The sequence below is a fragment of the Tamandua tetradactyla genome, chromosome 9, assembly GCF_023851605.1.
Source record: "Tamandua tetradactyla isolate mTamTet1 chromosome 9, mTamTet1.pri, whole genome shotgun sequence".
Taxonomy (NCBI): Eukaryota; Metazoa; Chordata; class Mammalia; order Pilosa; family Myrmecophagidae; genus Tamandua; species Tamandua tetradactyla.
The window spans coordinates 5586830-5601852 of record NC_135335.1 but is presented as its reverse complement, the minus strand read 5'-3'; the positions used below and the strand labels follow the sequence as shown (position 1 = coordinate 5601852).

The 15023-nt window shown below is 42.1% G+C and overlaps 1 protein-coding gene across 3 annotated transcripts in view; it reads left to right on the top strand.

The window, feature by feature from the left end:
* Positions 1-15023, top strand: part of IGHMBP2 (immunoglobulin mu DNA binding protein 2) — a 37659-nt gene that overhangs the window by 503 nt on the left and 22133 nt on the right. For 2 of the 3 annotated variants that reach the window (XR_013157489.1, XM_077115440.1), the window contains exons 2-6: positions 1313-1482; positions 5346-5538; positions 5757-5854; positions 7498-7661; positions 10107-10307. Coding sequence is in view for 2 of the 3 variants with exons in the window: in XM_077115440.1 (XP_076971555.1) it covers positions 1313-1482; positions 5346-5538; positions 5757-5854; positions 7498-7661; positions 10107-10307 (826 nt within the window). In the remaining variant the exon portion in view is untranslated. The remainder of the gene's footprint in view (positions 1-1312; positions 1483-5345; positions 5539-5756; positions 5855-7497; positions 7662-10106; positions 10308-15023) is intronic. The other variant, XM_077115441.1, reaches the window with a different exon arrangement.

Here is a 15023-nt window from a genome sequence, read left to right as displayed (position 1 = left end):
GTAGTGTCTGTTTATTGATACGGTCATTTGGAGGCTGGGTAGGAACAGAAAGTACACACAGAAGCGTCAACAGTTCCCCATCCACCGTGATAAAGGATAACCCGGGGGGAGAGAATAGAAAGTTTTTTGGGAGCGTGAAGGGAGACTGATGCCTCCCCTGGTGAGAATCAAGGTTGGCTTCATGGAGGAGGTGTTACTTGCGTAGAGCCTGAAGAAAAGTAGGAGTTAAGAGGGTGGATATGGGGAGGAAATGTGGGAAGAGCAGCCTTGCCCCTGAGGACAGGAGCAGGAAAGAGCCCAGCCTGTGTCTGGGTGGGAGTATTCATTTGGCTGAAATAATATGAGTTAATACTTACAGAATGCTGTAAAAGTAATTTACACACATTAATTCCTTTAAACCTCATGTCAACCCTTTGGAGTGGATCGCTTTTATTTTCATTTTATATATAAGGAGATTGAGACAGAGAAAAGTTAAGCGACTTAACCCAAGATGTCACAGGGAGAACCCCATATGAGGCCAGGCAGCCTGATTACAGAGTGTTCACTCACCTGTCGCACTGCACACAGGGACAGGACTTATTTGAGAGGCTTTTGATGACGAGGGTCAGGAGCACAGTATGCAGTCATATCCACCTTGTAGGAGCCCCAGCTCCTTCATTAAATGGGAACAATTCCCATCTCCTAGCTTTGCTCCGAGAAGGAAACGATCTGTCATAAGTCAGGTGTTCCGCATGGTAGAGGACAGACCGTGTCGGTGGCCGTCCCTGATTTGCTGAGGAACTTGTGTTTTATTCTGTCTTGCTGGGCGATTGGGTGGGGAAATCCTAGAGGTAAGGAGCCAGCAGACTCTGCTTAGTCTAGGAGAGCAGCAGTGTGGGCTTGAACCAGGGCTGGGGCAGTGACCGAGAGAGAGAGAGAGAGAGAGAGAGAGAGAGAGAGAGAGAGAGAGAGAGAGAGAGAGAGAGAGAGAGAGAGAGAGAGAGAGAGAGATTCAGGATATGATTGGGAGTCGGGGTCGATGAGACCTAGTGAAAAGCAGGAACCAGGAGGTCGGGGTGTGGGAGGGTGGGGAGGTCAAGTTAATTGAAGGTTCTGGCTTAGATTCCTGGGAGGGGAATTAACTGCACTGGAGAATATAGGAAGACGGGCAGATTTGGGAGTGGGGCGGATTTTGAGTTTCTTTAGGGGGCAGATTTAGTGCCTTTGCACAGAGCTTTATCTGTTATTTCTCTCATTTTCTCTTTCTTGTTTGGGTGGAAGTAAAAGCTGGTCAAGTGCAAACACTGAAGTATCAATACTGGGTATTTTCTAGGTCCTGGCAGGAAAACATCTCTGTGAAAGAACTCCAGAGCAGGGGTGTCTGTTTGCTGAAGCTGCAGGTTTCCAGCCAGCGAACTGGGCTGTATGGACGGCTGCTGGTCACCTTTGAGCCCAGGAAGTGTGGGTCTGCACCAGTACTTCCCAGTAACAGCTTTACTTCCGGTTGGTGTATTTCTGATATAAAAATATGTTGAATATTGCTGGCGTTCAAATTGGGGCATTTATTCTTGTAAAGAATTGATTACACCCAACCAGTGGGAGAATAAAGTGTTGCAACAAAGAATCCTTCATTAGAAATTCGAAACTCCTTTGCCTTTTTTATAGTATAGATTATTAGCACAATCCAAAATGGTAGCTGCTGGCCGTAAGAGGTTATTGAGCACTTGAAATGTGGCTGGTGATACACTGACCATGCAAAATCCATACCAGCTCTGGGAGACTTACTCAAAAAAAAAATTTTTTTTTTGAGAATATCTCATGAGTAGTTTCTTCAACTAACTCTTACATGTTGACTAAATATTTTTGATGTATTGGGTTAAGTAGATTACATTATCCCTAAAATGAGTTGTACCTGTTTCTTAAAAAAATAATTTTTTTATACTGTTTTATCGAAATACACTCACACACCATACAGACCGTCTGAAGAATACAATCACTGGCTCAGTATCGTCACGTAGCTGTGCATACATCTTCATGGTCAGTTTTGGAATATTTCCATTACTCCAGAAAGGAAATAAAAATAAAACAATAAAACCCAAATCCTCCCATACCCCTTATCCCTCCCCCTCCCACCCATTCACCGATAGTATTGGTGGGTACATTTGTTAACTGTTAAAGAATATTAAAAATTTATTGTCAACCATAGTCCGTAGTTTGCAATAGGTACATTTTCCCCCATGTATCCATCTATTATTATTTTTTAAAACGTTTGTTCCCCCTATTGTTTATTTATTTTTAATCCATATGTTTTACTCATCTGTCCATACCATAGATAAAAGGAGCATCAGACACAAGGTTTTCACAATCACACAGTCACATTGTGAAAGCTGTATCATTATACAATCATCTTCAAGAAACATGGCTACTGGAACACAGCTCTACATTTTCAGGCATTTCCCTCTAGCCACTCTAATACACCTTAGACTAAAAAGGGGAAATCTATAAATGCATAAGAGTAACCTCTGGGATAACCTCTTGACTCTGAAATCTCTCAGCTACTGACACTTTATTTTGTCTCATTTCTCTCTTCCCCCTTTCAGTTGAGAAGGCTTTCTCAATCCCTTGATACTGAGTCATTCTGGGATTTCTGTTCCATGTTGCCAGGGATGTTCACGCCCCTGGGAGTCATGTCCCATGTAGAGGCGGGAAGGGCTGTGAGTTTGCTTGCTGTGTTGGCTGAGAGAGATAGGTCACATCTGAGCAACAAAAGAGGTTCTGTGGGGGTGACTCTTGGACTTAATTTTAAGTAGACTTAATCTATCTTTTGCAGGGATAAGTTTCATATGAATAAACCCCAGTATTGAGGGCTCAGCCTATAGACTTGATTGTCCCCACTGCTTGCAAGAGTGTGAGGAATTCCCCATATGAGGAAGTTGAATTTCCCCCCTTTCTCACCATTCCCCAAGGGGACTTTGCAAATACTTGTTTATTTGCTGTCAGATCACTCTGGGATTTATCAGGGCTTCACACTGGACAAACCTACAAAATCTCATGCCCTATTCAAGGTTCCATGTACTTATGGTGTTCAGTTAACCTGTCCATATAAGTTATATGCACTAGTCAAAATATGAATTTTGTACAAAATAAACATTTAAAAAATAATTTTTAATGTGGCTACTAGAAAATTTCAGATTGCATGTGATTCTCATTATATTTTTATAGACAACGCTGATCTAGCTCATTAAACAAGCAGGAAACGTAGTTTGTGCTGGGCATACTTTGGCTAAGTTTGTGCCAGCCCTTTTAGTAAGGAAGGGCAGCTAGAAGCAGCTCACGGCCTTTCTGAGAAGTGCAGCTTCTTGGCACAGGCCTAGAATGTTGTGTTAGATAATCTCCTACTTGGAAACTTGGAGAAAACAGTGTTGCCAACACTACTTATTTTTTATGTGGGCAGGCGCTGGAACATGAACCCAGGGCTCTGGCATGGCAGGCGAGAGCTCTGCCACGGTGCCACACCATTGCCTGCCCAACACTGCTTTTTTTTTTTTACTGTAAAAATCTCTCTGCCTTGTTTTTGTGATGAAAGATTTTAAAAAAAAATTTCATAAGACTCTTACCCTTGCAATTGTTGGAATGTTAGCTAGATTTGGAGAAAATGGAGGTGAGAGAACTATGGCATAGAGTCAGACCTGAATAGAGTTTAAGATGTGGCTTAAAGCTAGTCACTGGCCCTCTGAAGAGTGGGACTAGAGGGATAGTAATAGGACCTCGTGGAGCTGCTTTTGGGCTCCAGTGAACAGGATTGCGTGTATTTGCAGGTGGTTTGTAAATGAAAAATGCAGAGGTAAAAATACATACTCACTAAGTGTTGTGGGATGAATGATTTAAGAGATTGATGAATAGTCGATGCCAAACAGGAATTCAGAGGACGTGCCATCTAGGTGGAAAAGTAGGGAGTGGGGAAATGTTGATGTGTCAGTGTAGCTATTGATTAAATTCAGGTAGAGTTGTTTTTCTATCTTCCGAGGAGTAGAAGTCTCCACCTTCCGAGGCTCAGCAGCTCAAAAATATAAATCCTGATGTGTTGGATCCTATACACGGGGTGGTCCTGGAAGGGATGGATCTGCGTGTTTAGCCCTCGCAGCAGTCCCTGGACACCAGGCCGGTCCTTTGTTCCCAGGACCATTGTGACTACCAACTGTTTGTCTTTATAGAGTTGGGGAAGGAAGCAGAGATCAGATATAAGGTACAGATGGAATTCATTGCCTAGAGGAAAAACGGCCAGTGATAAAAACATGCCTGATGCCTGGTTGGTACTTTCATATACTGTCAGATGCAGAGTCAGTGGGGTGCAAATAGAGGTGGGTAGCCCTGGCTTTTATCTCAGCATCGAATCTGTTTCCCTGAGAACTGTGTGTTCCTGGTGACAATAAACCCAAATCATATTGGCTTAGGCAAGAGGGAACACGTTGGTTATCACAAGTGGAAGGCTAGCTTCAGGGTGAGGACTGAGGCTCTCCATGAAGAAAAGGCTCCACCTTCTGGGTTGGTTTCCTTTGTAGACACCTTGCGGTAACAGTTCCAAACTCTCCATCCTCTCAGGTTTCTGGTATAGCAGAAAAGAGTGAGTGTCCCTTTCCCAGATCCCAAGCAGAAGTCTTACTGTATCTCTTGTACTCTGATTTGGTCACATGCTTGTCCTTGAACCGGAACCTGGGAATGCATTGTGGGGTGGAGGGTGATGTGGCTGGGGCCCTGGGCTCCATCAGGCTTGGGCCCCTCAGAATCACCTGGTGGATGGGTGGGTCCCTAACTGTTACCACAGGAAGCGGGTGGTCCATGCCAAGTAGGCAAGTATACAACCACTGTCTCCTGTCTTCCCCAGATGTGCTTTTGGTCCTCCTTTGTTCTGGGCCCATCCTCCTTGTCTGTCCCTCCTCAGAGACTCTCCCAGCACTTTCACTAAAATGACATCCTGGTCTCTCTACAGCGCCTCCCTTTGCTGCATTTCTGTATGGTACTTAGCCCAGACAACATCTGTACATCGTTGTATTTGTCGCTCCTCCTGCCCTGTTGGCAGGGGTTGGGGCGGGAGGTCTGTTTATAATCCAGCTCCAGTGCAGGACAGCGCCTGGCACAGAGTAGGCACTTCAAATATTTCCTGACTGGCATGGTTCTTTTCAACAGCTCATTGATCCTAAGTAAATTTTCGTGTGATTTAGACGTTGATAATTTTTTTCAACGCTACTGATTTCATTTAATAAAGAATGTAACAAAGATATAGTAATTGAGATATGATGGAATTTGTCATGTAATTTACTTTTAGCTTTTTTAGTCTTTTATGTAGCTTTGAGTTGCTTTTGCAGGTGACATAGTGGGTCTATATGACTCTGCCAACCAGGGCAGTCAGCTGGCCACGGGGATCCTGACCCGGATCACCCCAAAAGCCATCACAGTCGCCTTTGATGAGACTCATGATTTCCAGTTGAGCCTGGACCGAGGGAATTCCTACAGACTCTTAAAGCTTGCCAATGACGTCACTTATAAGCGACTGAAAAAGTAAGTGTGTCTTGAAATCATTCGTAACCTCTTCCTTAAACACATCTCACTCAGTCCTATGCTTCTTTCCTTGAGCAAGAAAGAGCAGCTGCCCACCATCCTGGGGCATTTCTGTGTGTCATGAGATGATGGCTGCAGGCGGCAGCGTCAGGCAGAGGCAGGGGCACTGAATTGCTGGTTTTGTTCAAGCTCCTAATCTTAGTTTTCTCCCCTGGCAGAGCTCTGATCACTCTAAAGAAGTATCATTCGGGCCCAGTGACCTCTCTCATAGAGGTTCTCTTCGGCGGCTCCACCCCCAGTCCCGCCAGTGAAATACGTAAGAACTCCTGGATTTTCTTTTTTGACTAAAGGGCATATAGAGAAGAAAATGACCATGGCTAGTTTAGTGAGAGTTTGAGAGAGTGCAGTTAGATGCAATCTACTTTAGCATCCTTTTATAAATTACTTGGAGTGACTTGTATGAATTAGACTCTATCTTGTGCTTAATACTGAAAAAAAGTAGCTCATTCCAGTTTTTTTTAGACTGCTGTCTTCAAGATGTCTAAATATCTTGCTTTGAAATGTAAGACTATTTCTTCTAGCTAGGTGCTCTGAGAATAGAGGATAGCTGATCATACTTCATGCTTGGTAGCATATTTTTAGTTTGAAAATCTCAATTCTTTTAGTATTTGATTATTTTCTCAGCATCCCTTGGATTTCAGATACTGTACTTCTGATTATGATGTTAACACATGTTTATAGTAAAAGCTTGGAAATAAAGAAGCATGTAAACAAGGAGGGAAAATCACTCAAGAGCCTTCCATGTAGGGTCACCCTCTCAAGTTTTGGTGTGTATTCCTTTAGTCTCTGCATCCACATAGCACAGTATGTCTGCTTCATGTTTATATCTCTTGCCTGTATCACTCCAGTGTCCTATTAGCTTTAAAGACACAGGACTATTTTGTAGTGCTTTTTCACTTCATGGTTCTTTGTGTTGAGGTGTTTCATGAATGTTCATTTTCTTTTTGTGTTTACCTTTGAGAGTTCTAAAAGCGCTCACATTTCAGTGATTTTTTTTCCCCCAGCAAATATTTATTGAAGGGATACTTTATGCTGGGTACTGAATTAGAAATTTATTTATGTTTTAAAGAACGTGGTATATGTTGGGTAGAGCTGTTCGCGGAGAAAAAGGCACGTGGTTTGGAGTAGTGGAGTGAGCAGAGAAGTTGGGATTAGATGGTCCATCACTGGTCCCACATTCTCCTTTTATAACTGTTTCAGTTATAATTATTTATAGTTGTTTCTGTGAGCACCCTTCGCTCACAAGTTGAGCAGTCACATAGGCTGAGCATCTCTAGGCTTCAGCCCTGTGTATTGAATGCTGAGGATTTGGAGCGGAACAGAACAGTGTCTGTTCTCAAGGAGCACAGAGTACAAGCAGCAAACAGTCTTGGGTGTGGCAGATTTAAAATAGATATATGATGCTGGGATTTGTTATTAGTTCTTTTTTGCTGTTTGTCTTTTGTCATTTTATGGTCACTTTAAAAGGGAAATATGTAGAAACTAGTATGTTCCAAGAAAGATTTACATCAGAAGAATCTGTTACTCTAGAGTATGAGTTGGCATGCTTTTTCTGTAAAGGGTCGAATAGTAAATATTTTGTGGGCCAAATGGTCTCTTTTGCAGCTCAGCTCTGTCGTTGTATCAGAAAGCTGCAAATAGGCATGGCTGTGGTTCAGTATAAACTTGATTTGCCAAAACAAGCAATGCTTTGAGCTGGATTTAGTCCCTGGTTGATCCCTGTTCTAGAATAAATCTTTTGAAAATAAAGCAGATTTCTTTTCTGTGGTTGGACTTTGCACCCGGGGATTCATGCTGACCCTTTGTGTGTATCGCTTGTTTCCATCAGTGCACACTCTGAGTGGAAGAAATGTCAGGGAAAAGCAAGTAGGAGCCTAACCGCTGTTGCTTCTTCTGCAGACCCTGTGACCTTCTATAACACCTCCCTGGATGCCTCCCAGAAAGAAGCTGTTTCATTCGCACTGTCCCAGAAAGAGCTTGCCATCATCCATGGGCCTCCTGGCACGGGGAAAACCACGACTGTGGTAGAAGTAATTCTCCAGGCTGTGAAACAAGGCTTGAAGGTGGGTAGGGAGAGCGGTTTCTTGGTCAGGTAGTCATCAGCTCCTGGTCTGCACGTTGAGTGGGGGCTTAGCTGGGTTTTGGCCTCGGTCCTTCAGCCTCCACCGGGAACACTGCTGGGCATTTACTCATGGAACACTGTGCTGGGCCCGCTGCTCTCTGGCAGCCCCGTGGGAGAACCAGAATCTTGGCTGTTGGCTTTGTGCCCAGGAGCATCTGTCTGGGTGATGGAGAAGGGTTCCTGTAAGCCCTGAAGGCCACGCTCAGCATTCACTTGCTCATCAGACTGCTGTGCTTGGGCTGGCTGCTCAGCCCTGCCGGGTGCTGTGCATACGGAGTGGATCGGCCTGGTCTGGGCCTTTTGGGAGCTCTAATTGTGGTTGAGGGAGGCAGACAGACTTATAGTTAACCAAGTAGTTGGGTAAATCGATCGGACATGTACTGTATACACAATGCGGATTTTTTGAGTGTGGCATATAATACTGTACTTTATTGTTCACTTATTAATGGTTGAGAAAGGATTTGCTAATGGCATCAACGTGAGTTGTTATTGATTCTAAAGCAGGTGCAAAGCTTTTTAAAAAACATGTCTGGTTATAAAATGTTGGATAATGATGAGAATTGGAATAATCACAGTCAGTCTCACCGAGAACATCTTCTAGTCCGGATTCTCTGTAAGCGCTTTCCACGTATTTACTCATTTTAACCCTCACAGAGACCCCGTGAGTTAGGGACCACTGGTGGCCCTGGTGAGGGAACTGAGAGGCAAGGGTCAGTGCCCCGGTCTTTCAGCAGAGAGTGGCAGAGCCAGGATTTACACTTGGGCAGGCATCTCTCCAGAGGCTCTGGTTATAGCCCCTGCATCTCACTGCCTTGCAGGCAGAGCTCGTCCTGCTCAGAGCTGTGGGGAAACCTCCCACTCAGTTAAAAAACTACAAGTGAGGGTCTTGGCACAGATATTTAAAAACTGGTGAGAAAAGATGGCTTATTGAGAGAAAGCAGATTTGGTGGTTTTATTGGATGCCTTCTATTTGAATAAACAGACAAATGGGACATGTGCATGCTTGTATGTAAATGTGCTTTTGGATGAGTCAGCGGGGATGGAGGTGATGCCGGGTGCATGGGGTATGGTAGCTACTGCCTCCTTTCTGGGCTCCTTGTTCTTGAGGTCGAGAACATGGAAGGGCTGTTCTCTGCCTCCTGGACGCGTGGCCAGCCCCCCGCTTCACCTTCTGCTCACAATAGAACTAGAGTTTCAGAAGCAAGGTTAGAGCCGATTCAGAGAGATTTTCCCTTGTTTGACTTTGCCAGATGGGAATATGATTTGATTGGTGAATGCCTCACCTCCAAAGATTTTGGGGCTCGCTTTAACCTTTCTGAGTCCTTTTCCTCCCATTTGCCAATCACTTAAATTTTTGGTGCTTTGGTGACTATATATATATATATATATATATATATATATATATATATTTTTTTTTTAGTTTATTTATTAATTAAAAAATTAAGAAACAAAATAAGACATTAACATACATAATCAGTAGTAATTCACAATCTCATCACTTAGTTGCATATTCATCATTTCTTAGAATATTTGCATTGATTCAGAAAAAGAAATAAAAAGACAGTAGAAAAAGAAATAAAATGAATACAGAAAAGAAAAAGAAAAAAAAAGATTATACATACCATACCCTTTACCCCTCGCTTTCATTGATCACTAGCATTTCAAACTAAATTTATTTTAGCATTTATTCCCCCTATTATTTATTTTTATTCCATATGTTCTACTCCTTTGTTGACAAGGTAGATAAAAAGAGCATCAGACACAAGGTTTTCACAATCACACAGTCACATTGTGACAGCTGTATCATTATTCACTCATCCTCAAGAAACATGGCTACTGAAACACAGCTGTACATTTTCAGGCAGTTCCCTCCAGCCTCTCCATTACATCTTGAATAACAAGATGATATCTACTTGATGCATAAGAATAACCTCCAGGATAACCTCTCGACTCTGTTTGGAATCTCTCAGCCATTGACATTTTGTCTCATTTCCCTCTTCCCCCTTTTGGTTGAGAAGGTTTTCTCACTCCCTTGATGCTAAGTCTCAGCTCATTTTAGGGTTTTTCTCAATCCCTTGATGCTGAGTCTCAGCTCATTCCAAGATCTCTGTCCCATGTTGCCAGGAAGGTCCGCACTCCTCGGGACTATACATTTTTAAGACATAGGTTTAGTTGCCCAGATATTGTTTTGGTTTGTAATAATGTGTTCTTAAGACCTTTTTCTCCCATCTTTAAAACTATATGTTTGTACTGCAAAATTACCAGCAGCACACACTCCGCCCTTCTTCCTTACCTCTAAGACTTCCTGTTTGTTTTAGTGAAAAGTTAAATGGTTTAATTCATAAATAAGTGGCTAAACCCTAATTTGTACTCTGCCTTCTCCAAGGTTCTGTGCTGTGCTCCCTCTAACATCGCCGTAGATAATCTGGTAGAGCGCCTGGCTCGGTGTAAGCAGAGGATTCTGCGCCTCGGCCACCCGGCCCGACTTCTGGAATCCATCCAGCAGCACTCCCTGGATGCGGTTTTGGCACGCGGTGACACGGCTCAGATCGTCACAGATATCCGAAGGGACATCGATCAGGTCTTCGTATGTATTTCTCTACCAGTGTCAAGTTGGTGTGTCGTTTGCCTGTCTGCAGTCTTCTTGCAAAGTTTATCGTACCAGTCTTCATTCCTTTTTGTTCCCTCTCACCTCCATCGATTTATTTATGATTTCAAAAATTGGGATTGCCCGTTTTTTTTTTTTTTTTTTTGGTGTGGTCAAGCTCTGGGAATCGAACTTGGGTCTTGAGGATTCTGCCACTGAGCCACCGTTGCACTGCTCTGACTGCCTGTTTTTGATAGAGGACTGTACTCAGCATGTAACAGTGGCTCACCTGTCAAGGTAGCTTGATTCTTAGGTGAGGAATTGCCTTAAAGGACACATTTCTCCGTGTCTTCCTACAACTGGTCATGTTATTTAGGTATTACTTGCAAGGAATAAAAACGAACCAGAAAATAAAAATGCAAGAACGATGCCCCCTGCCTAGTCTTTTTGTCCATTTTACGTTATCATTGTGAAAGCAAGCACCAGTCACCTCGACAGCTAGGTAGGTGAAAGATTCAATTTGAAAACTCATTTTTTTTTGCAGTCCAGTACCTTCGAGCTCTTTGGTCCTCTGATTTACGTTTGCCCTAATTTCTTAGATTGTGCTTCCCATCTTGCATATGTTCCCATCAGCCCCCCCCCACCCCCGTCCACTTGACTCACTACCGCACGTTTGTACTCCCCTGTATCCTAGCCTTGGAAGAGTGAGGGTAGCAGGTACTGGGAGCTGTGAGTCACATGCTTTTCCCTGGGCCCTGTAGGCAGGAGCTGCTCTGGCTGACAGAGTGCCTGGCGGCCAGTGTGGGGGTAGTTGGCACACTTTGGAGGTGTGGAACCAGGATGAAGGCATGCAGACCGAGGCTGAAGGTGGTTTAGGAATGTGTGATTTGCTTCATCACAGATTTGGATGACTTCGTCTTTTTGATCCTGTTTAAACCATTGCTTTTTAAAGATTTTCTTCTCTGTAAATCCAGCACAGTAAAATACCTCCTATCACTCCTGACAGAACCCTGTCTTCTCCATCGTCCAAAGCAGAGACCACAAATAATAGAAGGGTTAAATGTCTTTTTTTTCGAAGAGAGAAGGAGTTTATTACTAGGCACATAGTAGGAGAGCAGATGGCCTATCAGCCCAAAATCCGTCTCCCCGAATTGTAGTAATTTGGGTAGTTTTATTAGAGAAAAGGTGGGCAGGGTTTAGGATAATGAGCACCATGGCTCCAGATGATGTAATGAGAAGTATTCTGATTTTATTGAGCATGCGCACATTGATTGCATGCTTAGTCACAGAACGTATGAAAAACATGGCAGAACGAGGTACAGGTGACTTGTAGGTTAAAGTCTGAGCTACTGCATGTGTGTGTGTGTGGGGGGGCCCACTTTAGTTAGATGCAGTCTCAGTCATCAAGATAATTTTTTTTTTTAATGGATAGCCAGGTGGGTCATTGAATTTAATTTAATGTAGCTTAAATAAAATAGCTATTCTTTTCAGGTGGACCTTATAAACATTTCAAGAGCTACGAGTCTAGGATTTCTGTATATTATTAGGTGAAGTTTGCAAAAATTATCCAATCTTCGGTGCTATGTATTTTTTCCCCTATTATTTATTTATTTTTAATCCATATGTTTTACTCATCTGTCCATAAGGTAGATAAAAGAAGCATCAGACACAAGGTTTTCACAATCATACAGTCATATTGCAAAAGCTATATCATTATAAAATCATCTTCAAGAAACATGGCTACTGGAACACAGCTCTACATTTTCAGGCAGTTCCCTCCAGCCTCTCTGTTATGCCTTAACTAAAAAAGTGATATCTATTTACTGTGTAAGAATAACCTCCAGAATAACCTCTCGTCTCTTTGGAATCTCTCAGCCATTGACACTTTATTTTGTCTCATTTTACTCTTCCCCTTTTGATCGAGAAGGTTTTCTCGATCCCTTGATGCTGAGTCTCAACTCATTCTAGGATTTCTGTCCACGTTGCCAGGAAGGTCCACACCCCTGGAAGTCCTGTCCCATGTAGAGAGGGTGAGGGCAGTGAGTTTGCTTATTGTGTTGGTTGAGTGAAAGAGGCCACATCTGAGCAACAAAAGAGGTTCTCTTGGGGGTGACCCTTAGGCCTAATTTAAAGTAGGCTTAGCCTATCCTTTGTGGGGTTAAGTTTCATATGAACAAACCCCGAAATTGGGATCTCAGCCTAGTGCTTTGGTTGTCTCCACTGCTTATGAGAATGTCAAGAATTCTCCACTTCGGGAACTTGAATTTTCCCCCTTTCTTACCATTCCCCCAAGGGGACTTTGCAAATGCTTTCTTATTCACTGTTCAGATCACTCTGGGATTTATGGAGGCATCACTCTGGACAAACCTACAAAATCTCATGCCTTAGTCAAGGTTCCATGTACTTATGGTGTTCAATTAAGCTGTCCACATAAATTATATTAGGAAATGCACTAGTTGAAATACAAATTTTCTACCAAATAAACATTTTTTGCTTTAGTCTCACACGTAAGTTAAAAGTTTTTAAATGTTAATTACCATCTATTTTCAGCACCCTGCATTATTGACATTCCTTTGTTCTTCCTCATGCAAAACATTTTAAAATTTGTACATTTAGTCACTATCATTATACACTCTAAGCATTCCTAGATTATACCATCTCAGTCTTTATCATGTATCTTTCCTTCTGATTTCATTTGTGCCCCCAGGCCTCCTCCCTCTATTATCCTCACATTCAGCTTAGTTCAGTGTTCTAACATTATTGTATTACAGTTAGGTAGTATTGTGCTATCCGTTTCTGAATTTTTACAATCAGTCCCATTGCACAATCTGTATCCCTTCAACTCCAGTTACCCAATATCTCATCAGAATAATTTGGGACCTGGGGTGAGTTAATTCTGGACGGACCCAGGACCCTTCACTGACAAACATTAGGGGCTATCTTTGGTGATTACAAGACTCTAAAGTTGAAAAACTGGATAAGCTAGGTACAGTTTAAGGTTAATCACAAGGTTTTTACAATCACGGGGTAGAAGATATAGGCTGTACAACCATTAACAGAGGTCAAGGCAGCTGGATTACAATTCAGAGATTTCAGGCATTTCCATGTCTACTCCAGTATGCTAGAAAGCAAAAAGGAATATTTATATCAAAATCATCCCTTAAATCTTGATATCTCAGGTACAATTTGTCCCTCTCATTTGATTCTTATTTCTCAATCTTGAGGGATAACTGGGCAATGACTCTGACAGCTTCGAGGCTGAAAAGGGGCGTTGTTATTAAGGGGCAAAGGGATGAACTGATGAAACCAGTTATTCTTGGAGAGTCCAGTATCTCTGGGTTTCAGAGCTTCTCTGCCATTGGAACAATCTGGAAGTTTCAAGTCTCTGAAAAACAAACTTAAGTAAAATTTTGTAGAGCCTAGAATATCTTTTGGGGTTTCCAGGAACACTTGTTGGTTGGGGGTTGCCATATTGTGGCAGTTTGCAGTACCTGGCTTAAATTTGCATAACAATAACCTCCAGAATGACCTCTCAACTCGATGTGAAATCTCTTAGCTGTTGAAACTCTATTTCTTTTCCTTTCCCCCTTTAGGTCAGTTCATCCATGATGTCAGGGCCGGGGCCATCCTTGGAACTTATGTCTCACAGTGCCAGGGCCAGTTATGTCCTGTGATTCCAGGGCCATACTATGTCCTACAGTGCCAGGGTCAGTTAAGTTTCACACTGCCAGTGCCAGGCTTATAGCCCTGGAAATTATGTTCCATGTTGGGAAGAAGCTCAGAGCTTGGCTTAGAGAGAGACCACATTGGAGCAATAGCAGAGATTTTCTGGAGATGGCTCGTAGGCATAATCCTAAGTAGGTTCAGTTTACTATTACAGAAATAAGTTTCATAAGGGCACGCCTCAAAATTGAGGCCTTGGCTTATTAAATTGGGAGCCGCTTTTGCTTAAGAAACTGTCAGGAATTCCCCAGGTGGGGAAGCTTAATAGTTCTATTTTTCTAGTCCCTCAAGGGACTTTGCAAACACTTTTTCATTTTCTGCCCCAAATACTCTGAAATGCATCATTGCATAGCATTAACTTGTATAGAACATTAAGATTTTGTTCCTTATTCCAGATTCTATGTCAAATAAAACTGAATTAGGTTGTTTAACTGACTAGACAGATTAAATTAGATAGTGCAAATTTTGGACAAAGTAAACATTTTTCTTTTCTCTCACACAAAAGTTAAAGCTTTGAAATACAGACAGTATTGTTCTTTGCTTTGTATATTGATTTACTTTAGCTTTAAGCAGATCAGGTTCATCATACCTTTAATTGGAGTTTCGTCTCTTGCAGTTTTTTTTTCCCCTTTTGTTCCAGGCTCAAGGGTATTTTTAAAAAATTTATTAATTAAATTAAGAAACAAAGTAAAACATCAACATACATAATCAGTAATTCACAATATCATCACTTAGTTGCATATTCATCATTTCTTAGAACATTTGCATTAATTCAGAAAAAGAAATAAAAAGACAATAGAAAAAGAAATAAAACGAACACAGGAAAAAAAAAAAGATTATACCTACCATACCCCTTACCCCTCGCTTTCATTGATGACTAGCATTTCAAACTAAATTTATTTTAGCATTTGTTCTCCCTGTTATTTATTTTTATTCCATATGTTCTACTCCTTTGTTGACAAGGTAGATAAAAGGAGCATCAGACACAAGGTT